The sequence below is a fragment of the Diplotaxodon limnothrissa genome, linkage group LG9 (assembly GCF_057381915.1).
Source record: "Diplotaxodon limnothrissa isolate DT_005_m linkage group LG9, D_limnothrissa_male_GT1.1, whole genome shotgun sequence".
Lineage (NCBI taxonomy): Eukaryota > Metazoa > Chordata > Actinopteri > Cichliformes > Cichlidae > Diplotaxodon > Diplotaxodon limnothrissa.
The window spans coordinates 518,210-542,449 of record NC_140604.1 but is presented as its reverse complement, the minus strand read 5'-3'; the positions used below and the strand labels follow the sequence as shown (position 1 = coordinate 542,449).

The 24,240-nt window shown below is 43.1% G+C and overlaps 1 protein-coding gene across 1 annotated transcript in view; it reads left to right on the top strand.

The window, feature by feature from the left end:
• itprid1 (ITPR interacting domain containing 1) overlaps positions 1–19,615 on the top strand; it is a 35,025-nt gene extending 15,410 nt beyond the window's left edge. Inside the window, exons 11-16 of the mRNA XM_085361854.1 lie at positions 6,932–7,044; positions 7,227–9,359; positions 17,770–17,897; positions 18,639–18,750; positions 18,843–19,157; positions 19,568–19,615. Of these exons, the coding sequence (XP_085217980.1) occupies positions 6,932–7,044; positions 7,227–9,359; positions 17,770–17,897; positions 18,639–18,750; positions 18,843–19,157; positions 19,568–19,615 (2,849 nt within the window). The remainder of the gene's footprint in view (positions 1–6,931; positions 7,045–7,226; positions 9,360–17,769; positions 17,898–18,638; positions 18,751–18,842; positions 19,158–19,567) is intronic.
• The last annotated feature ends 4,625 nt before the right edge of the window (positions 19,616–24,240 follow it).

Genomic DNA, 24,240 nt, shown 5'->3' with positions numbered 1-24,240 from the left:
AAGCATACACTTGACCATACTATACTTCAAATACACTTGACTTATACTTGAACCTACACTGAAGAGCTTGAGATGTTGTCCATTTATAGACCTATATGGTAAATGCTACATGGGTTAGAGTGCACTATACAGGTCATCGGATGTTCAAGATGGGCTTTACGTCTACCAACAACTGCTCACACTGCCAAACCAATTCACCGGACAATTATATCCACGCTCTTTGGTTCTGTCCACCAGTTCAGAAGTTTTGGCGTGAGATATGTGAAGACTTATCAAAGTGTCTGAAATGTAACATTCCAACTTCCCCCTTAGTGTGTTTGTTGGGCAGCTTAGATAATGTCACTTCAGAAAAGAATATAGCCCATATGGTTTTCACTGCCCTATGCATAGCCAAGAAAACAGTCCTCATGAACTGGAAAAATAAAAATAATCTTAATTCTAACCAATATAGAAATTATCTATTAGATTACATTAGTCTTGATACAGCCTCTGCCACCACATCAGATCAATTGCTCTGGGCTCCTTTGATCAGCTCCATCACCTAGTGGGGGTGGGGGGTCATAGTTTGGTCCCGCCTTCACTGTTGTGATTGGTGTGGGGGTAGGGACAGGCTTAGGGCGTCGGGGGGTTCCCCGGAGGCATCTTCCTTGGGGGGCTCAACCCGGGGTAGCGGTCATGTCCGGTTAGGGGCTCTGTTGGCTCTCAGGTGACTGTTTCCTCGTGGCTGCGTGCAGCGGGGCTAGGGGAGGGTCTGTGCTGATGGACGTGGGTTACTGACCTGGTAGCCTGGCTGCCCCTGGGTGGGTCCGGGATGGGCGTGAGGTTCTGGGGGCGCTCCGTCTCTGGGCTGGGGCCCTGGCCGGGCCTCGGGGGCTTGGGTCCTGGTTGGTGTGTTGCCGGGGTTGTGGGCGGGCGGGTGCATGGGGGCCCAGCCCTGGCGCGGGGTGCCGCCGGTGCATCGAGCCACCTGGGGGGCTCTTCAACTGGTGGGGGAGATTGTCACATCTTGCAGGAGCTTTCCTCTCTTCAGGAACTCTCTCTGCAGGAAGGGGAGATACAGGAGGGGTGGAGGAAGATCTCAGCCTGGGCGTTTATTGTCTTATGTAGTCTGGAAGATGAATGGATGGTGGGGTGGGTGCAGTTTTCTCTGTGGTGGGGTTGGGTGGACTGTCCCGGGCTCTGTGGGGCCGGGAGGCGCTGCTGCACTGGTCCCCGGTCTGGATGGGCCTGGGCCCCCTTTCCCTGGCGGGGATATAGGATCTTGGGGGTGGGCACGCTACACGGAATCCAAGTTACGATCAGGGTGTACACCCCACCCCTGGCGTCGTTGCCCACCTCTCAATTTTAAATACACGTAGACATTGAGGGCTAGCAGGAGGGACCATGCGCTTACCTGCTGCTCTCTGGCAGGTAGCTCCATGCCCTCCTGGGTTTTAAATGCACCTTAGAACACACATGCATCAACACTACAATGAGCGGGTGGAGGGAGGTTTGGAGTCTTCTCTCACCCCCATTCTCTGCGACCTGCTGGAGCGGGGGGGCTAGGAGGAGGAGTTGGCCGTCCGACTGCGGTCTGGAGTGTGGGGCCTCCCTGCTGCTGCGGAGTCGGGGCGGTCTGCCTCTCCCCACCGCAGGGAAAAGGGTAACACCACCTGGGTCTGGGTGCAGTTCCCCCCTCCAGGGGCAAGGGTACCTAGACCCGGTTCGTAGAGTACGCTTGGGGAGTGTGATCGTGTGTACAGCGTCTCTTTATGTCTGTCTCCACGTTGGTTGAGTGTGGAGTGAGTGCATATGAGAGCATGAGGGTGGGAATGGATGTTTGTATCTGTGTGTGCCTGTATGTCTGTGTCTATATGTCAGGTTGGGTATCAGACGCCACCTCTCTGGGGACATCTCAGGCCCTCCAAGGTTTGGAGGCCTATCTCCCCCCACCACCACTTCCCCTGCCAGTGGCGGACCCCCTCAGACATCGGTGCGTTGGTGGTTCTTTGTGTCTGGGGATGGGCGTCCAGGTACACGCCAGCTCACTCCTTGGCGGCCGCTTATCGGGGCCTGGAGCCTGGGGCTCGCTCAGGCCACTTCGGAGGTGGGGTGCCCCCGGCCTCTCGGCCTGGGGCTCGGTCACTCAGGCACAGCTGGCTGCCGGCGGAGCACACGGGCGCGTCACTGCAACTCCCCCTGGCTTCTGCTCCGCGGCTGCTGGGTAAACCCTCATCTGGGACTCTCCTCAGCTCTTTCTGGGACAGTGGCGCGGCTGCCCCTCTGTTGGTCTTCCTTGGTCTCTTGTGTTCTGGGGGCCTCTGGATGTCTGGAGTTTTGATCTCCTCCATACCTGCTTCATGCCCTGGAGGACGGGGCTGTGGCCCCCCCACACCCTCTAGCAGATCATTACATGAAGGAACCTTTTAAAAAACAAAAACCAAGCGCGTCCATGCTCACAGGTGTACACACGGGTGATCACACCCACAAACTACACCCTTTTTGGCTCCTACCTCAAAGCACACTGTGTTCTGTTGATCTTATGTGCTGCACAATAATGTTTAATATTTAATATTTACTGTCATATTCCCATAGATCATTGTGATGTTGTTTATTCTATTACTCTTGTTCCTTTTTGCTTGTTTTCTTTTTTCTTTCTCAACAGGTGATCCAGGTGATCGATATATGCATTTTTTTTCCTTTTTTTGTTTTTTTATTTATTTATTTATTTTTTCTGCTCATTCTGTTGGTTTTTGTTTTTTGCCCTTCTCCCCCGTCCCTCTTCTCAGCTGTTTCTCTTTCCCTCTTTCTTTCTCTCCTTCTTTCTCCAGTCAAGTCTGTCCCGTATACAGCAAGTGAAAATAAAATAAACAATAAAAGGTGAATCAAATGGACCATTATGGCAAGGCTGGGATGGTCAATTTGGTAAAGTAAATCCGTTAGGCATCTTTCTTTGCCTTTAGACAATAATTCTGATGGCAAAAGAGCCAAACGGGACAGGCAAAAAAAACCAAAAAAAAACAAAAATGCTACATGGGTTGTTTCAGTTTCCAACTTAACTTTCATGCTTTTTTCTTCCTGGAAAAGCTATTAGACTTACTACATTTTCAATGGTCTAAAGATTAAACAAGCACTAAGCAGCACTAAGAGGAACTTCTACAAGATCTTTGCACAACCAAAAAAAATTCCTTGGACTTGACCTGCTTTATCTGTGATACAATCATATCCGGCCCACGAGATAATTTCATATGCCAAGGCAGACCTTCCGAAGACAGCAAGTGTAGTGGTACAGGCCAGGTGCACAAAGAGACGGGGAGCCGGATTTAAATGCAAGCATGTCAAGAAAAAAGTGGAGAACTGAGTGAAAAATGTAAAATGAGCAGCATCTGGCTGCAGCTCAATGATATTGGAGACTGCAAAGCGGAGTGCAGAATTTATAAAATTAGGAACTGGATGAAGTGATACCGGTGTTTATTTTCAGCCACTTTTATTGTGGAGGACATAATGTTTCAAACTTGTCCAAGGCTTAAACCTCATGTATGTTCTCCCATTAAGTTAAGTCAAGTGGCTTTATTGTCATTCCAACCATGCATAGTGGTACAGTACAGAGACGACGTTACTCCAAGACCATGGTGCTACATATCAACACAGGATAACATAAAGTGCAATGTGCAAAGATTGCACAAAAACAAAACAAAGACAGTGCAACAGTAGACAGAACAGAACAATACAGAGACAAGACAGTGCTGACACAATAGTGCAATAGAAATGTGCAAAAAGTAACTTGGTGTATGAAGGTGTGTGTGTGTTGGTCCAGTCACTGAGTGTTCAGGAGTCTGGCGGCTTGGGGAAAGAAACTGTTTCACAGTCTGGCAGTGAGGGCCCGAATGGTCCGGTACCTCTTGCCTGAAGGCAGCAAGATGAAGAGTGTATGTGAGGGGTATGTGGGGTCCTCCACAATGCTGGTGGCTTTGCAGATGCAGTGGGTGCCATAAGTGTCTGTGATGGAGGGAAGAGAGGCTCCAACGATCTTCTCAGCTGTTCTCACTGTCTGTTGTAGGGTATTGCGATCGGATACGGTGCAGTTACCATACCAGACAGTGATGCTGCTGGTATGGTATGGATGCTCTCGATAGTCCCTCTGTAGAACATAGTGAGAATGGATGGAGGGAGATGGGCTTTTCTCAGCTTCTGCAAGAAGTAGAGATGCTGTTGGGGCTTCTTAGTCATGGAGCTGGTATTGAGGGACCAGGAGAGGTTCTCCGCCAGGTGGACACCAAGGAATTTGGTGCTCTTGACCACCTCCACAGAGGATCCATCGATGTTCAGTGGACAGTGATCTCTCCATGCTCTCCTAAAGTCAACAATTATCTCTTTTGTCCACATTCAGAGACAGGTTGTTGACTCTACACCAGTCCGTTAGCTGTTGCACCTCCTTTCTGTATGCTGACTCGTCATTCTTGCTGATGAGACCCACCACAGTCATGTCATTGGTGAACTTGATGATGTGGTTTGAACTGTGCATCGCTGCACAGTCGTGAGTCAGTAGAGTGAACAGCATTGGGCTGAGCACACAGATGATGTGTTCTCCTTCAAGTTGGTGCAGTCGCCATTTCATAGAGCTTCCCTGAACATGTCCCAGTCACTGTGCTCAAAACAGTCCTGAAAAGCAGAGAGAGCTCCTGCAGGCCAAGTTTCATCTGTTCAGAACTGGTTTCCAGCGTCTGACGAGCGGTCTGCATGCTGTAAATAGCATAACAAGTGGTCTGAGTATCTGAGGTGGGGGCGAGACTTTGCTCTCTACATGCTGAAATGTTTGTATAAACAAGATCCAGCCCATTTTTTCCCCTCACCGCAAAGTCCACGTGTTGATGCAATTTCAGAAGCAGTGACTTGAGATTTGAGTGGTTGAAATCTCTGGCGATAATAAACAGTCCATCGGGTGTGAGTTCTGCAGCTCGCCCCCTTAGCGTTAGTGCTGGGTGGCATTTACACTGCTGTAATGAACACCGCAGTGAATTCCCGAGGAAAGTTAAAAAGGTCTGCATCTAACAGTCCTAAACTCTACCAACAAAGAGCAGTAGTAAGAAACAAGCACAGAGTTCTTGCACCATTCCAAGTTTATGTAGACACACAAGCCACCACCAGAGCTGCATTTCTGTCTGCACGAAATGAAATGAGCCCGTGTAGCTGAATGGTGGTGTCTGGAGCTCTGTCACTGAGCCATGCTTCTGTAAAATGCTGCATGCTGCATCTCTGTAAAAACAAAGATGCAGCAGTCCCTAAATTCCCACTGTGTGGTCTGCTCACTGGACAATAAACTGGACTACATCTGACTAAAACAGCAAGGGTTTGAGAGCAGGATAGATGGGAGAGCTTGGATTTAAGCTTAGTAGTAAATGCATAAAAATAAGTCTCAGTTCAGTATTGAGCATTAATAATAATAATAATAATAATAATAATAATAATAATATTTCTTAACATGTTTGATCTGCTAGGTTTCACAGCATTTCCTACTGATAAAAATTCACCCTATGGCCATTCATACTACACAAAGTAATTAAGCAATAAACAATTAAATGACAGAAAAGTTCCTGTTTTTCATTTTCTACTACAAGATCAAAGTGGTCTGGGGCATCCATTGTCAAACTGGGCGACTTCGGTGTGATTGGACTACTGGAGGGATGTGATTGGGAGGAACAGCTTGCCTAATCTAAATCCTGAGAGTACAGAGTCTCGTCTTTATTGTTGAACCTTTGTGATTCTTTCAGTTTGTCTATAATAAACATTATGTTTAGCTTAAGGGCATTTATATAAGGTAGGGCAGTGAAGGGAATACTTTGAGAATCTCCCGATTCGCACTAAAATGCCTTCCTGGAAGGAAGCAAAGACCAAGGATAAGTAGGACATCTTGCACATCACTGGGAATGTATAAACTTCAAAGAGAGTCCCTACTGTGGTCACAAAACAGGTGGAGTCTAACCAGTAATTTTCTGTCAAAGACATTGTTTATTAATACATACTTGGTCACAAGCAATACCAGTAACTGACTCCAGGATGAACCAATGCCAAAACAACAATCAAAAGCGGCTATCTTTCAAGGAGCTGTGCTACCTTATTCCTATGTGACAAAAAAACAAGCAAAAAACTAAACAAACAGAAGGCATATGCTAAACCTAACTCCCTAGATGAACAACAGGAGAACAAGTGTTCAGAGCAAAAAAGCAGTTCAGCTCTTACGTTTCAGTGATCTGTGTATATACACAATGAGTAAGTTAAGCACAAGAACTACTAGCAAGAAACCAGCTCACAGACACAAGGCCAAGCAAAGCTAAGGGTCTCTCCACAAGGCACAAGAGAATAATGTTGCTGCTGTCATTTGCTGCAAGGGAAAAGCTGTTGGGGACCGGGGGTTTTGACATGCACATATGTTCAAAGTACCAAATATCATGGATATACATGGATTCGACCAATCTGGAGGAAACCTGCAAAAAACTCAAAGTTTGTGAGGTCACAATCTTATAAAAAACAGTGCACACAAAAAGCTACAATGAACAAGGGTTAAAAACAATTAAATCCATTATATTCAGCTCCATACAATTATCGCAGCAATTCAACTAGCAAGAGTTGACTGATCTCGGTTCATCCTATGACCCTGAGCTGTGGGAGCTGATGGAAAGAATGAGACTATGTATGCAAATGTCTTTCTCTGAAGGGTGTCTGATCCTGGGGCAGGCACTGGACATGCTGGAGAGATTGTTTTTATTAGCTGGCCTGGGAACAATAGACCTCTAGAAAGTTTGGAATAAAAAACAGATTTCCCACAACATGTTTTCAAAACTTTTTAAATTCCAGTGTTGAGACAAATACCAGAGACTTTGATAAGTTGTGGATATAATTCCATGTCCTCTTTCTCTTTGTCTTCTCATTCCTCCTTCATTTGTTTGAGCAGTGAGAGGTGTAATGCGGACCAACAGCTGCCAGTCAGACAGCAGTGGCTTTCTAGAAGAACCCTTTATACCACTGGTCCCTCATTTGGCATCACCAGGATCTGAAATCATCAAGGTCTCTTCTCTTGTCAATGCAGTCTCACTTTTCTCACAGTCTGTCAAGTTTATTGAAATTGCAGCGCACTACCCTAATTCATAACACTGACACTAGATCGTAGAGTATACTAAGTTGCTATTTAGGATATTTAGAGCATTTGAATGTTCAGATGTTTGACTGTATTTCCTGTTTGATTTCAGGCTCGCTCAGGGTTTTCAGAAATGAGTGGTGACAATCAGGACAGTGAGAAACCAGAGTCTTCTGCTTTTTCTCCTCATACTGACAAATCTCCCATCCCTGCCTCAACAATGACCTCTTGTGGTTTTAATAAATATCTCCCTTCCTCACCCTGCCCTTCACCAGATTCTACTATAGACTCGAGCTCTTCCATAGCTTCTGCCTCACTGCCTCTCTCAAGTTGTGACCTGCAAATTGCAAACACTGAAACAGTACCAAATCCGGATCAGTCTCCACCCGCTTCAATAAAAAGTTTTTCTTCTGGTCCTATATCGTCTCAGCATCCCACTTCTCCTCCTTTACCTCACTCTGCTAACAGAGAGATCTGTTCTCCACCCACTTTGGTCTCTCCCAAATTACTCAAGTTAATCTCACAAACTCCCGAAAGCAACAAAAACAAATCTTTTTTTCTAGATTCTGATGGAATAAGTTTTTCAAAGCCAACTGCTGATACACAAAAGGAAGAGGATGAAAGTCTCCCTTTGCTCTCTTTTCATTTGGACAAAGCTAATCCATCAGCACCACCTGTTTTGGACTTCTCAAAATTAGAGGAAGGTTTTCCCACACCTTCCTCCCTTTCTTATAAACTTTACATCCCAGTTTGTCAGCCTGATGTGTCATCACAATCACATCATCAAAATGACCTCATAGACCCAGCTTCAGGAGAAATTTCAGACCAGTCAGAGCAAGTTGTCTCTGGACAGCATAGTGCAGTCTTACCCCCAGAGAACAGACAGCATTCTCACAATGATAACAATGATCTTGCTCTATCCTGTCAGATCCAAAATGGTACAAATGCCAAGATGAATGATATACTGTTGGAAAAATTTCAGAGGAATGAAAAACAACAGGAAAAAAGTGAGGGACACGGTCCCCAACTTTCTCAAGAAGCTGTCGTTTACATCTCAGACACAGAAACTCCCGCTAATCTGTCAGAAGGTTCTGCACCTTCACCTTCTGAAGTAGAAAGCCAGTCAGAAATGGATACACTGGTCAACTCCTCTACTGTGCATGATGACATGTCAGCAAAGACAAAACACAACGATATTAGAAAACTCTATCAAAAACACGTTGCTGGTAAAGAAAGTGAATCACCCGGGAGTTACATACGCTTACACAATCAAGTTGCACAGGCACACAGTGGAGATGAAGTAAAACCCAATAATCTCATTGCAATTGAGAACTTAGATCTGGTATTTGAAACCTCAGTAGATGACTCTGACAATGAGAATATAGATTTAGATGACTTTTTTCAGCAGCTTGATACTGAAGGGCGAGTCTATTGGGCAGAACCCATCCAGTTGTCCAATCCAACCCCTGAAGCGTCAGGAAGCTTTGAAATCTCAGATGGAACTCCTGGAAATCTTCCTGTAGATTCATTTTCTTCCACAGGCAATGCCATCCCTTTACCGATGTCATACTCAGCGAACACAGACAGAGGCCAGACCTCAAGAGCTGCAAATGGCTCCTTGGATGTACCTTCCTCACTGACATCCACATCCCAGTCTGCAATCCCGAATGTCAGACCATCAAATCGTTCTGTTTCAGTTCAAATGCCGTCATATCTGTCTTCTCATATTGTCCACAGAAAGGATGTTCCATACACTCCTGAGTCAAAAAGCACTCGTCTCCCTATCATTCTACCTTTGGACACCTCCAGCCCCTTTCGTGCTGTCCAGTCATGGACAGACCTGCAAATTCAGCGCAATACTCTGACCAAGAATTTATCATATGGGGCTCTTCATGCTGTTCCAAACAAAACAAATTTGTCCATGAGTTGCCCAGGAATGACACAAAGACCAACACATCAAGAGCTCTTCTCTTCATCTCCTTCTTTCTTTCACCTGTCTAATAATTGGAAATCACAGGAGACTATCCCTGAGATGGCTATAAATTGTAAGCCAGAGTCAGTATCTGTAGATACAGGATTGTGGCCGGATGAGCAGGAAGAAGACATGAACAGAAATGGAAATGAAACTCAGAAGCAACTTTGGGAGGGCAATCAGCAAGACACCATGGCATGCTGCTGCTCCTGTGACCATACCTGCTGTATTCACAAGAGTAACAACAAGGAACCCACTTTCGGAAACAGTCCTGTGAGTAATACCACACTGTCCAGTATCCTTACTTAATTTTGTGTATTTAGCCAAATAGATTTATGTTGATACCCTCATATAAAATTCACACCCTTTTACGTATAACTTCAGTTGCTGGACTACATGTATTCAAGCACCACAGTGAGTAAGGTTTGGTTTTATTTTACGTCTATAGTCTTACAGTTTTTCAGGTTCAGAACAAGGCCGATAGGCAGTGTCTGATGAAAGTAGTTTAGAATTTGAGTTCCATTCTGAACTTTTAGGGCCCGAGGACTAAAGTTATTGGGACTGCTGTCCCTCATCCTGCACTTCCCCACAGCTGGTACTACCAACAGAAGGTTCTTATGACTGTGAGTTTGCCTGTATCAACCAGTTCTTCCACATGAAACTTTTCAATAAGGCACACAGGGTAGGTAGGGGCAGGGATGGTTGCATTAAGAGATTTGATTGGGCAAGAATGGGCTGCTGTCAGTGCTTGTGGGGCTGGTGTGCGGCAACCCTGCAATCTAACTGAAACCTATTTATTTATTTGCAAGGCTAGAATGGGACTGGTAATTTTGTTTCAGGCAGCCCATCATGTTTGCTCAAGAAATCAAATCACACACAAAAAAACCCTGCTTCACTCCTCCTACACTTCTCCACATCTGGTGCTAAAAACAGCAGCCTCCTGTGACCGTGAGGGCTGGTTACTAGTTGTTGTTGGTACTACTGTTGACAGTGCAACATCACCAAAAGCTAATGTCATTAATTTGAAACACTTTGCTACATTTATTGTTAGTTTCTTCTTCTTTTTTTTCTGTTTTAGCTTTTGAGCTCCACCTTTTCGGCCATTCTTCCACACAATAATCTAACAATAATCTTCCACACAATAATCTTCCACACAATAATCTGTTCTACAAGGTGCGTGAACACACAGCGAAGATAGGGGAGCGCCCGGTTGCGTTATGAGATTTGATTGGGCAAAAAAGTGTCATTAATGAAAATGAACAAATGGGCTACTGTCAGCGCCCGATGTTGCACATCTTTCATTGTCCCAATGCATTCAACTCATTGGCCTAAAAGTACGTCGGCCCACTGGGAAAATCCCCGGTATGCCGGATAACCAGTCCAGCGCTGTTTATTAGGGATGGAAATCAAGAACCGGTTCCAGAAGCACAGTTCCTTGGAATTGTTAGGCTGTTTGCCTATCAATCTTGCTTATTGGTTACACTACAACTAGGTGATTTGACTTCATTTGTCAGAGGAGGAAAATGCTAGTGTATATGGACAACTTTTATTTTTATTGCACAAAAGGATGTGAGCGATGGTAAAGCGGAAGCTGCCTCCAGGACAGAAACAGCTGCATTATGCTGCTAACATCACTTTGGCTTTTTGCAAGCATCTGCACAGACAGCATGCTAATGCTAAGATAGCAAGACGGCATGCAAACACTAAGCTAGCCAAAAGTCCAGAGTGATGGAAGCTGAAAGCTGTGTGAAAGCTGACCAAACTCATGAGAGGTCCTGCTGCAGCTTCTGTTTCTACCTGCTTATGTTTCTAAAGAAAAATCACTGTGATAATTGGTTTGAAATATCGTTTTGCTGGTTTTCACTTTTGCTTTGTGGTGTTGGACTCATGTAAATGGACTGATTCTTATATAAATGGACTGATTCTTATATAGCGCTTTTCTACTCTCTCTGAGGACTCAAAACACTGTATACAACATGCCTCATTCACCTATTCACACCTACTCATACAAACACTTCTATACTCAAGTGCAATCTAAAAACATTCACACATTCACACTCTGATGGACGCATTGGAGAGCAAAATTATAAAATTATAGATCCAAATATTGAGATAAAGATTATACAGTGGGATGCAAAAGTTTGGGCAACCTTGTTAATAGTCATTATTTTCTTATATAAATCGTTGGTTGTTACAATAAAAAATGTCAGTTAAATATATCATATAGGAGACACACACAGTGATATTTGAGAGGTGAAATGAAGTTTATTGGATTTACAGAAAGTGCGCAATAATTGTTTTAACAAAATCAGGCAGGTGCATAAATTTGGGCTCCACAAAAAAAGAAATGAAATCAATATTTAGTAGATCCGCCTTTTGCAGAAATTCCAGCCTCTAAACACTTCCTGTAGGTTCCAATGGGAGTCTGGATTGTGGTTGAAGGTATTTTGGACCATTCCTCTTTACACAACATCTCTAGTTCATTCAGGTTTGATGGCTTCCGAGCATCAACAGCTCTCTTTAACTCACACCACAGATTTTCAATAATATTCAGGTCTGGGGACTGAGATGAACGTTGTACTTGTTCCTCTACATGAATGCCTTAGTGGATTTTGAGCAGTGTCTCGGGTCGTAGTCTTGTTGAAAGATCCAGCCCCGGCGCAGCTTCAGCTTTGTCACTGATTCTCCAGAATCTGCTGATACTGAGTGGAATCCATGTGTCCCTCAACTATGAAGGGATTCCCAGTCCCTGCACTGGCCACACAGCCCCACAGCATGATGGAACCACCACCATATTTTACTGGAGGCAGCAGGTGTTTTTCTTGGACTGCTGTGTTCTTTTTCCTCCATGCATAACGCCCCTTGTTATGCCCAAATAACTCAATGTTAGTTTCATCAGTCCACAGCACCTTACTCCAGAATGAAGCTGGCTTGTCCAAATGTGCTTTAGCAAACCTCAAGTGTCTCTGTTTGTGCTGTGGGCGGAGAAAAGGCTTCCTCTGCATCACTCTCACATACAGCATCTCCTTGTGTAAAGTGCGCCGAATGGTTGAACGCTGCACAGTGACTCCATCTGCTGCAAGATGATGTTGTAGGTCTTTGGTGCTGGTCTGTGGGTTGATTCTGACTGCTCTCACCATTCGTCGCTTCTGTCTATCCGAGATTTTTCATGGTCTGCCACTTTGAGCCTTAACTTGAACTGAGCCTGTGGTCTTCCATTGTCTCAATATGTTCCTAACTGTGGAAACAGACGGCTTAAACCTCTGAGACAGCTTTCTGTATCCTTCCCCTAAACCAGACCTTCCCAAAGTGTGGGGCCCGCCCCCTAGGGGGGGCGCGGTATGAAAAGGCTGGGGGGGGGGGGGGGGGGGGGGGGTAACAAAACGCTTGTACACTGCTAGCACGGGGCGCCCACAGAAATGCAAAGCAGGAGATGAAGCATCGCTGAATATGTTTCCAAACTAACTTCATTCTAAGCCAAAGACTAGAAAATATGGTGAAGCAAATCTGCCCTTTGGCTTCACCTGCACAAGTGCCGAGGTAGGTCTCCCTGCAGGATTGGTTTTCCCTTCGTCGGGAGCAGCGCTGGGCTCTTCAAATCACGGACAAACAGGATCCCACAGTTGTTTATGTTTTTGAACCCATTTTGCACAGAGAGGCATTTTTTGAATAATGTATTGATGCAATGTTGAATATTATTACACAGGAAAAAAAAACAGCTACAGTAAAATAATCACACCGTGACGCCTCTGCCTTTGTAAATGGAGGGACAGTAACTGCGTGTAAAACCTGCAGACAGTCAGATTAACAGTATTTTGTCTCTATCTGCCATCCTGCAATTCATCTCATGTAAACAATAACGTGGCCACAGCGTGACGTGAAAAAAGACACATACCTTTGACGTTGCGTGACGAACTCTGTATTCCTCGTCCACACATAAACGAAAAAAAAGGAGTTTAAAAAAATCTCAGTTTTCGGTGATTCGAAACGCCGTTTACGTGGACGAAACAGCTGCGTGTTCAAAAATACCCATGTAGGTGCGGACGTAGCGTAAAAGAGTTAGTAGTTTATTTTCTTACTACCTGTAATTTATTGTATTTGCTTAATTATTTACTAAATGTTTGAGGTGTGAAATAAACCACAATGGAGCAAAATATGGGTGTGTGTGGTTGGAGGATGTGTTAGTGCGTGCGTGCACGCAGGGGGGCGCGAACATTTTTCTTGTAAAACAAAGGGGGGCCCAGCAAAAAAAGTCTGGGAACCGCTGCCCTAAACAGAGATGGGCAGTAACGCGTTACTTGTAACGCGTTACTGTAACCTGATTACTTTTTTCAAGTAACGAGTAAAGTAAGGGATTAGTATTGCAAAAACTGTAATTAGATTACCGTAGTAACGCTGCGTTACTGTGTTACTAAAACCGTGATTCTTTGTGAGAATGTCTCACGACAGTGACGTAAGCAAGTGCGCCGTTAGTGACAACAGCTGTGTGCAGATCAACAATGGATCACATATCGATTGTGGGAGAGAGTATGAGCGTGCAGCGTTTAAAGCGTGGAAGTACTGACCTGACTTTGAGTTTGATTCCATAAAAAGTGACAAAAACATTAGTGTCCGTTGTGTGTGGGAAGAAAACTTCTTTTTACAGCGAAAAAAACCCCTAAACTTCCAAACAAGCACCGAGTAGCTACGACGTAATGGGAAACTCAGAGAAACTCACGGATTCTTCCACTGACCGCGGCACACCTGCACCAGGGTAAACCTCCGCCTGCCCCACTCCTGCTTTACAGGTGAAAATAGAGCAACAGGACCGCTGAGTCTTTGACTTTATTTATTTTCTGCTGTGTTTTACTTGCATCTATTTGAAAGACTGAGTGTAAACACAAAAAATATTTTATTTTATGTGCTGGAATGTGCAGAAAATAGGTTTAAATGTTAAACTAATTTATTCAAGTCAGAGAATGTTGCATATAATTAAATTTTTGCTTGATGCATAAAGTTAAAAGATTAAAACTGATAAAACAAGTTAAAAAAAGAGACTTTTCCTTTTAACTACATTTTGTATGATGGATTATGTAGAAAAAGTAGAATTGGGCTGAAAGATCTATCACTTTATCACCTCTTCAGGTTGTAAATCGTGTTTTTAAAAAGTAACTAAGTAACTAAGTAATTAATTACTTTTGAAAATAAGTAATCAGTAAAGTAACGGGATTACTTTTTTGGGGAAGTAATCAGTAATTAGTTACTGATTACTTTTTTCAAGTAACTTGACCAACACTGGCCCTAAACCATGATGATGAACAATCTTTGTCTTCAGGTCGTTTCAGAGTTGTTTTGAGACCCCTGTGTTGCTACTCTTCAGAGAAAATTAAAAGACGAGGGAAAATTACAATTGACCCCCTTAAATACTCTTTGTCATTATTGGATTCACCTGTGTATGTAGGTCAGGGGTCACTGAGCTTACTAAGCCAATTTGAGGTCCTGAGACAGTTTGTTTCAGCTATTTAAGTGGGTAACATTAAAAGTTATGTAATGAGTAGTATATTAAATTACTTTCTCCTTGGAGTAATTGAGTAACATATTGCTTTACTTTTAACAAAAGTGTTCTTTGTAATATGTTTTTTAGTAATGACCCCACATGCAGAACCATTTGACCACAGAGCATGCTATTAATCTGCATGAATCTAATCTGTAATCTCTGCCCACAAGTTTGCATCGGCCCACTGGGCAACTGCTCGGTATGCCAGATTAGAAGTCCAGTCCTGGAAAGGTCTACTGTGTATACATCAGTGAGTAATTAGCTAGCTATTACACAAGAAAAGCTTTTTCTACCAACCGTAGTGTAGCCAAAGACAGAGAAATCCAAAGTATGAAAAATACAACACTAAAGTATAACTAACTTCAATAATTACTTCCTCCAAACCATCAACGTGTCTTTTAGACCCCATTCCTACAAAACTGCTCAAAGAAGTCCTGCCATTAATTAATTCTTCGATCTTAAATATGATCAACCTATCTCTAATGATCAGCTATGTACCACAGGCCTTCAAGCTGGCTGTAGTTAAACCTTTACTCAAAAAGCATCTCTAGACCCAGCAGTCTTAGCTAATTATAGGCCAATCTCCAACCTTCCTTTCATATCGAACATCCTTGAAAGAGTAGTTGTCAAACAGCTAACAGATCATCTGCAGAGGTTTATTTGAAGAGTTTCAGTCAGGTTTCAGAGCTCATCACAGCACAGAAACAGCTTTAGTGAAGGTTACAAATGATCTTCTTATGGCCTCTGACAGTGGACTCATCTCTGTGCTTGTCCTGCTAGACCTCAGTGCAGCGTTCGATACTGTCGACCATAATATCCTATTAGAGCGATTAGAACATGCTGTAGGTATTACAGGTACTGCACTGCAGTGGTTTGTATCATATCTATCTAATAGACTCCAGTTTGTGCATGTAAATGGGGAGTCCTCTTCACACACTGAGGTTAATTATGGAGTTCCACAGGGTTCAGTGCTAGGACCAATTCTGTTTACATTATACATGCTTCCCTTAGGCAGCATCATTAGAAGACATAGCATACATTTTCACTGCTATGCTGATGACACCCAGCTCTATCTGTCCATGAAGCCAGATAACACACACCAATTAGTTAAACTGCAGGAATGTCTTAAATAATAACAATAATAATGGATTGGATTTATATAGCGCTTTTCAAGGCACCCAAAGCGCTTTACAATACCACTATTCATTCACTCTCACATTCATACACTGGTGGAGACAGCTACAGTTGTAGCCACAGCTGCCCTGGGGCAGACTGACAGAAGCGAGGCTGCCATATCGCGCCATCGGCCCCTCTGGCCAATACCAGTAAAGACATAAAGACCTGGATGGCCGCTAACTTTCTGCTTCGTAATTCAGATAAAACTGAGGTTATTGTAGTCGGCCCTGAAAAGCTTAGAAATATGGTATGTAACCAGATTCTTACTCTGGATGGCATTACCTTGGCCTCCAGTAACGCTGTGAGGAACCTTGGAGTCATTTTTGACCAGGACATGTCCTTCAATGCACATATTAAACAAATATGTAAGACTGCGTTCTTCCATTTGTGCAACATCTCTAAAATTAGAAATATCCTGTCTCCGAGTGACGCTGAAAAACTAGTTCATGCATTTATTACTTCCAGGCTGGACTACTGTAATTCATTATTATCAGGATGTCCAAAAAACTCACTGAAAAGCCTTCAGCTAATCCAAAATGCTGCAGCAAGAGTACTGACAGGGACTAGAAAGAGAGAGCAGATTTCTCCTGTTTTGGCTTCCTGTTAAATCCAGAATTCAAAATCCTGCTCCTCACATACAAGGTCTTAAATAATCAGGCCCCATCTTATCTTAATGACCTTGTAGTACCATATCACCCTATTAGAGCACTTCGCTCTCGCTCTGCAGGCCTACTTGTTGTTCCTAGAGTATTTAAAAGTAGAATGGGAGGCAGAGCCTTCAGTTTTCAGGCCCCTCTTCTGTGGAACCAGCTTCCAGTTTGGATTCAGGAGACAGACACTATCTCTACTTTCAAGATTAGGCTTCAAACTTTCCTTTTTGCTAAAGCATATAGTTAGGGCTGGACCAGGTGACCCTGAATCCTCCCTTAGTTATGCTGCAATAGACATAGGCTGCCGGGGGATTCCCATGATGCATTGAGTTTTTCCTTTCCAGTCACCTTTCTGACTCACTATGTGTTAACAGACCTCTCTGCATTGAATCATATCTGTTATTAACCTCTGTCTCTCTTCCACAGCATGTCTTTATCCTGTCTTCCTTCTCTCACCCCAACCGGTCACAGCAGATGGCCCCGCCCCTCCCTGAGCCTGGTTCTGCCGGAGGTTTCTTCCTGTTAAAAGGGAGTTTTTCCTTCCCACTGTTGCCAAAGTGCTTGCTCATAGGGGGTCATATGATTGCTGGGTTTTTTCTCTGTATCTATGAAGCGCCTTGAGGCGACTTATGTTGTGATTTGGCGCTATATAAATAAAATTGAATTGAATTGAATTAAAGAGACACTTGAGCCATGAAAACATCAATATATACTTCTATCTTGTTAAGAAATAATGCTCTCTGTTGTGTCACTTGTGCAACTGGATTATTACTAACAGACTATAATTAATATTTAGTAACATATTTGATAACATATCCATCAAAAGTATAATGTGTATTATAAAACAAACCAACCTTAAGCTGTGTGAAGGAGTGTTGTGGTATCTGGCAGCGAGATGTTAGCAAGAAATTCTTCAAATTCTGCAGCTTACAAGGTGGGGCCTCTTTGCTGGATCAGACTTCTTGGTCCCAACTACTGCCAAAGAAGTCTTATCCATGGAGGCCCACATTTGCTTGATTGGACTGAGACTGGATCATTTGGAGGCCAAGTCAACACCTAAAACCTGTTTTTGTGCTCTTCAAACCACTGGTGAACCATTTTTTTCCATAGTATCCAGGGAATACAGTTTCCATGGCTCATGTGATGAGACTATGATCAATAGTAGGTCGAAAACCCTCTTTAGTGACAAGTCTCACTAGGGCCTAAACACCTGGGACTTTCCACCGTCTGTTGTTAGAACTGAAGAAGCTTATCGGAGAAATGTCTTCGACAGATAGGTGTTTTCTTTTTTTAATGATAACTGTGTCTTTGTTCTCTATAGTACTCTCTGGATGAGCTGGAGGAGATGTTGCTGTGTCTGCAGCAGTTTTGGTCTGTGCTAAGTAACATGGAGGAGCAACTCTCTGAAGACCAGGCTGCTGTGTTCAGTTGTCTCTCTGACCAGGACAGGTACAAACAATAGTTTATACATTTCTAGTGTGTTCTGGCTACAGGCACAACCAAAGTCCTTTCAGAAACAGGTTTTATCAGTTAGCAGTCCACTTGAACCGCGTCTAGGAATTAAATATATTTTGTTCTTTAAAGTATTCATTTTTAACCTTAATTTAATATAAAAACTGCACGTATAGAATCACAAGTCAAATCTGACAAAAACATTAGTCTGGGTCCCAGATCTTGCAAAAAAGTGAGGTCCTAAAAGCTTTTCCCACACATGGTAGTTATGGTTCTGCTGTTGTGTCACTCTCTTGGAATTTCTCTGTTTTACGAGAATGCAGTAGACGTGCAGCTTTATCATAGAATCAGTGAGTGAGGTGCTAATAACGTTCTGACCGTCTGCCCACCTCAGAATCAGATTGTTCTTTTTGCTTATGGAATATGTCATATATTTTATCTTCATACTATTTTTTCAAGTTATAGACCCTGGGAATTCATTAGCATAGGTAGTAATTTAGCAGTTTTAAATGATCACCAATATTTATTTATTGGAGCATTTTCTGGATCCTTGGCCAATATACTGAACCCTGAATTGCCCCAGATGCATCCATTGCAGTGTAACTATGAGTGTACACTTGGAAAACACTTAATTGTTTTTGGTCCACATGATAACCAGCTTCGAGCATTGGCATGGTGATAATTACCATACAGTTTCATGCACCCAACAATAAATGTGTGTGTGTTGTGCGTGTTTAGAGAGAAGATTCGGGACATCGAAGAGCTGAGGCGTGCAGTAAAACGAGAGGCTGGTGAGCTGGAGAGGCAGTTAAAAGAACTGGCCTATGAGTATGATGAAAGCTTGAAAATGGTAACAAAATTCATCTCCTGAGACAGATCGGCAGGCCGATATATTTTTGTTTTTTTTAACTTTATGTTTTCTGATTCTGTGTTTTGGAGTAGAAGATGCACAGATTGCTGGATGAACAGTCTCTCCTCTGCTCTCAACTTAAAGTCTTTCTACCTGGAACAGTCCCCACACCATCATCTAAACCAATGCCCAACAGGACAGTAGCCACTCAGTGCTCTTTGCTACCCTTGCTCACGGCAGCTGACATACAGAGTAGCCACATTTCTGATTGGAAAGGCTGGAAGACTCTGAAACCTGGACTGGATTCCAACAGACAGTCACTTCCTGGGTCTGAGAGCATCTGTGATGGTCAGGGCGGCTCTCCCACCAAAGCAGACAAGCTAGACATAGTAGGCTTCTTGCAGAGAGTAAGAAAAAAAATCCCATTTTTATCTTCTCATGTGTCGATAAATCCTGCCTGCCACACAGCCGAACTGTGACAAAAGTCATGGGTTCTATATCTTCGGCTGCCTGCACTACGAGCTCTTAAATTGAACCTGATTGTGAAATAGAAGACGTTTCTAAACTGTCCACGTGACTAATTATACTATGAAAAATTAAAATATGAGTATTAAATTAATGTAACTTTTCAGAAAATCCACATTTTACATGAACTCCTCAGCTTATGAGGCATTTTTTAATTTAAGATGGTACACGGGAGTTTGACATTAGAACTAGTGACATTTTCTTGAAACCTAGATAACTGACAGAATGATTTACAATATTTACGTGAATGTGATCTTGCTTTTTACTGTGGATTGTGTATCCTGTGTTTCAGCTGAAGGAGACTTTGCATCATTCTGTGAACACAGACCCATCAGAATAAGAGGTAAGATTCAGTTGCAGAGCTTACAAACTTGTGAAAACACTTTTTTTTGTTTTGCCTAGTTAATGTGCTTTCTGCAAACTAGTGGCCCACTAAAGCATCGTCACCCTGGATGTAGCCACAGGTTGTCTTGAAAGTTTGTGAGACAACCTGTGTGAGCTGACGTTTCCTTGGGTTATCTTCAAATCCAGCTGTTCGTTTCTAATAACTTTTATGCCTTCCTTTTTTTACAGGTGTCAGGAACATTGTGTGATGCACACCTATGTTTTGTCAATATTCCATTCTTTCAAAGCCTTATTGTATGAGATGTGCAGTTTTAGTGTTTACTTAGTATTTCTGTCATTTTCGCTTTTACTGTTTGTGTCAGTATAATGGATCTGCTAACAAGACAACCAAAAGAAAGTGAAAAGGCATAGCATATCAAGTTTTACAAGAATGATGTTTGTTTTTTAAGATAAAGCATAGCAATATAATTGTGACTTAATTCATTAAATATAGTATGTTTGGCAAGTTTTACACCTTAATTATATTAAAACAATATACCTTGGAAAAGTAAAACACATTTGTGTGATTTGTGCATTCATAATCTCTGTGAGTCTTTTTTTGTGCGACTTCAGACTGGAGCAGCATGTACCAGTTACTGGAGTAAAATCCTGAATAAAGACTTCTAAAGGTTTTGGTTTTACTAAAGGATCGAGAGCAGGGCTGTGCAGAGACGTTTGAAAGTTAAAGGGGCACATAGAACCAGGCTAAATAACAACAACCCAAGAATCAAATATGGAATCACATCATACTATATCACTGTCACCAGGTGGGGACAATGCAAAGCAAATGTAGCCCATGTTTTACCCGATGGGTACAATGTTGCTGTTGAAGAGTTGCTGGTCCTGCTGCTGATAGTGCAGGAGGGCAGGGCTGTGTTGATCTGAGCCTGTAGACATTAAAGAGTCCACAGGAGAGATGGTAGCTGATTAAAGTGTGATTAAGTGTTATGAGATAATAATAAAATGCAAAGATTGGTGACAGCGCTTGGAACCATAAGACAACAAAACAGTGAGAAATAAACCAAGCTCTGCCTGTGACTCACTCTTTGCCTCTCTTCCTCCATCTATCACTCTCCACCTGCTGTCCATCGGAGAACAAGGCACAATCTGCTATTGTATTAATCTATTATTTAATTATTCACACTTAGCAACTCTTGAAAGAGGTTATAGAACCAACACATTGTGTTTATTATTGTTTTTATACTTGAATACCTCTGCAACGCAACACCTGGTACAGATGTTATTGTTACTTGTGCTCTTTGTAATCCAGCTGCTGAGGGATCCACTGCCTCACACAGCTTCTTCTGTCACTGCTTCCTCATCATGTCCTTACAGAGCATGTCTGGACAATGTTATCTCATCAGTAATATATTTTTTATATGGGGCGATCGTGGCTCAAGAGTTGGGAGTTCGCCTTGTAATCGGAAGGTTGCCGGTTCGAGCCCCGGCTTGGACAGTCTCGGTCGTTGTGTCCTTGGGCAAGACACTTCACCCGTTGCCTACTGGTGGTGGTCAGAGGGCCCGGTGGCGCCAGTGTCCGGCAGCCTCGCCTCTGTCAGTGCGCCCCAGGGTGGCTGTGGCTACAATGTAGCTGCCATCACCAGTGTGTGAATGTGTGTGTGAATGGGTGGATGACTGGATATGTAAAGCGCTTTGGGGTCCTTAGGGACTAGTAAGGCGCTATATAAATACAGGCCATTTACCATTTTAAAGTCTATACACATAAAACACAAACACACATACACATACAGTGACATTTTAAAGCAGGGGTCGGCAACCTTTTTGATGACGAGTCCCATCTAAAATTTCCTCAGAAGTCAATGTGCCATATGATTGCATTAGCAATAAATTTAATAACGCTCTATAGTATATATCTATATAGTTGCAGCGCTGAGCGGAGAGCTCCTGAAGCATTTGAAGTGTTGGAATGTGGAAATTTCAACATCGCTTGAAAAAACTGCCAGCTAGCAACGTCCCTCTCACCAGTTGGCGAAGTTAGTTTTAGCCAATTACAAGTTGAATCTGGTAGTTGGGGTTGTTAGCTAAGATACCGTCATTAAGAAGCAGCACAACTAATGTGTGTATGCGAGCTAATTTGCGATGTGCACCGCTGGCCCGGCCATTTATTTTTTAATGCACCTGCTCAGATTAACTCACTGTGTGTCGTGCCCAGGGCTGGACTGGGACAAAAAAATCAGCCTGGGCATTTTGACTAGAGACCGGCCCCCCAGGTATTAAAGCCATAAAGCCTTTGAATGAAAACAAACGCTGTTGTGACAGTGATGTACAGTCTTGTTGGTATATGTATGATTTCTATACATTTTACATCTGATAAAAACTTTGGTTGTAAGATTCAGATAATTATTTAATAAAAGTGAGACATTTTAAATGATAATAAGAAAGAAAAGTATTTCCTTGTGCCCCCCTCTCCCTGTTAATGCCCTACCTGGCCCCCTGGCAACACTTTGCTAGACCCGCCCCTGCACAGTTACCAGCTGTCAGCTAGAAAAGGATCCTGGTGTTATTAGTCTCTCAGAAACAGGGGCCCGTTCTTCGTACGTCGCTTACTACATCCAAGATCAAATGACACATCCAAGACCAAATCATCACGCTAACCGTGAGCTCGCTAATCCGGTTCTCCGAACACACCTGCTGTTGACGATTAGTACAGCTGGATGAAGTAATGTGAGATCACTGGGTGTCGTAAAAGGGGCTACGCATCGATAGTAGAAACATTGATCGGCAACCCTCTGATTGGTCGGCGAAAATGTCGAAGGAGCGCGCTCGGTATTTTTCGGCAGCAGAGCAAGAACTCTTGAGTGAGGGATTTCAGGAGTTTCAGAGTTTAATCAGAACGCAAGGGAACACTGCAAAGGCTGCAAAAGCAAGGAGAGAGGGCTGGCAGAAAGTTGCTGACAAATTAAACTCGTAAGTAATTTAATAATAACAATAATAATGGAGTGGATTGATATAGCGCTTTTCAAGGCACCCAAAGCGTTTTACAATGCCACTATTCATTCACTCTCACATTCACACACTGGTGGAGGCAGCTACGGTTGTAGCCACAGCTGCCCTGGGGCAGACTGACAGAAGCGAGGCTGCCATATTGCGCCATCGGCCCCTCTGGCCAACACCAGTAGGCGGTAGGGTAGATGTATTATATTACACTATATTATCCAATATTATATTACATTATATTATATTATGTTACATTATATCCTCTTTCACATTAGAGCCACAACAGGACCCACTAGAACATGGGAACAAGTAAAAGTGAAATATAAGAATATTCTACAGAATGGTAATATTTATCACTTATATTGCTTTTAGTCTCTTGGAAAGAGACCCTGAAATAATCTGTTTGTTTGTTCATAACAGCAACCAAGAAAAGGGCAGAGCAAAAAAAAGACAGGTGGTGGTCCTGCACCCCCTCGTCAACAAGTTGGTTACGTAAATAATACCCTCACGGGAAAATCGATATCTCTCTATGAGCACACTGTCGCGCTGAGCTAAAGGATCCTGTCTGTCCCGCAATATACGCTGAATTCTGAGGACTCTCCTTATCAATCTTGCACCTTCCGCAATGGGCTGCTCGCGTATACGGACAGGACATGGCTGCGACAGGCTTCCCAAATCCACCTTCGCTTTTATAGCCGTGGTCTCTCATCTTGATTACACGAAGTAATTTACAATTACTACTCTGAAATATGAATTACATCTGTAATAATCACATACATGTAATAGAATGTTAATAGTACATTTCCCTTTTTTAGGAAATGACCTGTATGTATCTGTGTGACATCAATAACAGGATCAGGTGCTGCATTATCTTTAGTTACATTGATGTTATTTATTTATGGTGAAACAGTGGTAAAATATCGCTGTTGCTTTCATATAAATGAAGCGGACATACCTGCGTGGCCGCGATCTAATCCTGTTTACATAAAGTAAACCTGCTCCCGAGCAGGTTTACGCTTACGGCTCTGTTGCTATGACAGCAAATCCCGGATGAGCTTCGGGGAACCGAACGATCCAAGATCACGCGGAATCGTCAACAATCTAATCCAGCTAACTTACTTAGCGAGGTACGAAGAACGGGCCCCAGCTCATAACTTCAACTCATTCATTTCACCTAAAAGGTAAACCTGTTTCTCCATCACCTGTTCAGCTCTGATGACTCAGTAAGGACATCTCCTGGTTTCATCTTCATGTTTCCCTCTCACCACATATCCAAACCGACATCATGACCAGCAGCTTTACAGCTGTGGCTCCAGCAAACATCAGCTGATACTAGAAACTAATATTAAATAAATTCTAACAACAGCTGATCAAGCTTAAACGTGCTGCTGTTGTTTAGAGCGACATGCGCTGGTTTCCTCTTTCTGGCGCAAAGTGGGCGATAAATAAACAAGAGAGACGATCAACTGATCACTGATCAGTTTCATGATTGAATGAGAGAAGAAGAGGCAGCTGTGCAGCGTAACGACAGAATAAATCCAGCTTTGTCTTTTTCTATTCTAGCTGAAGTCAGGGACAAACTGTGCTCCTTCTCAGCTCAATATGAAACGCGTAATATTTTCT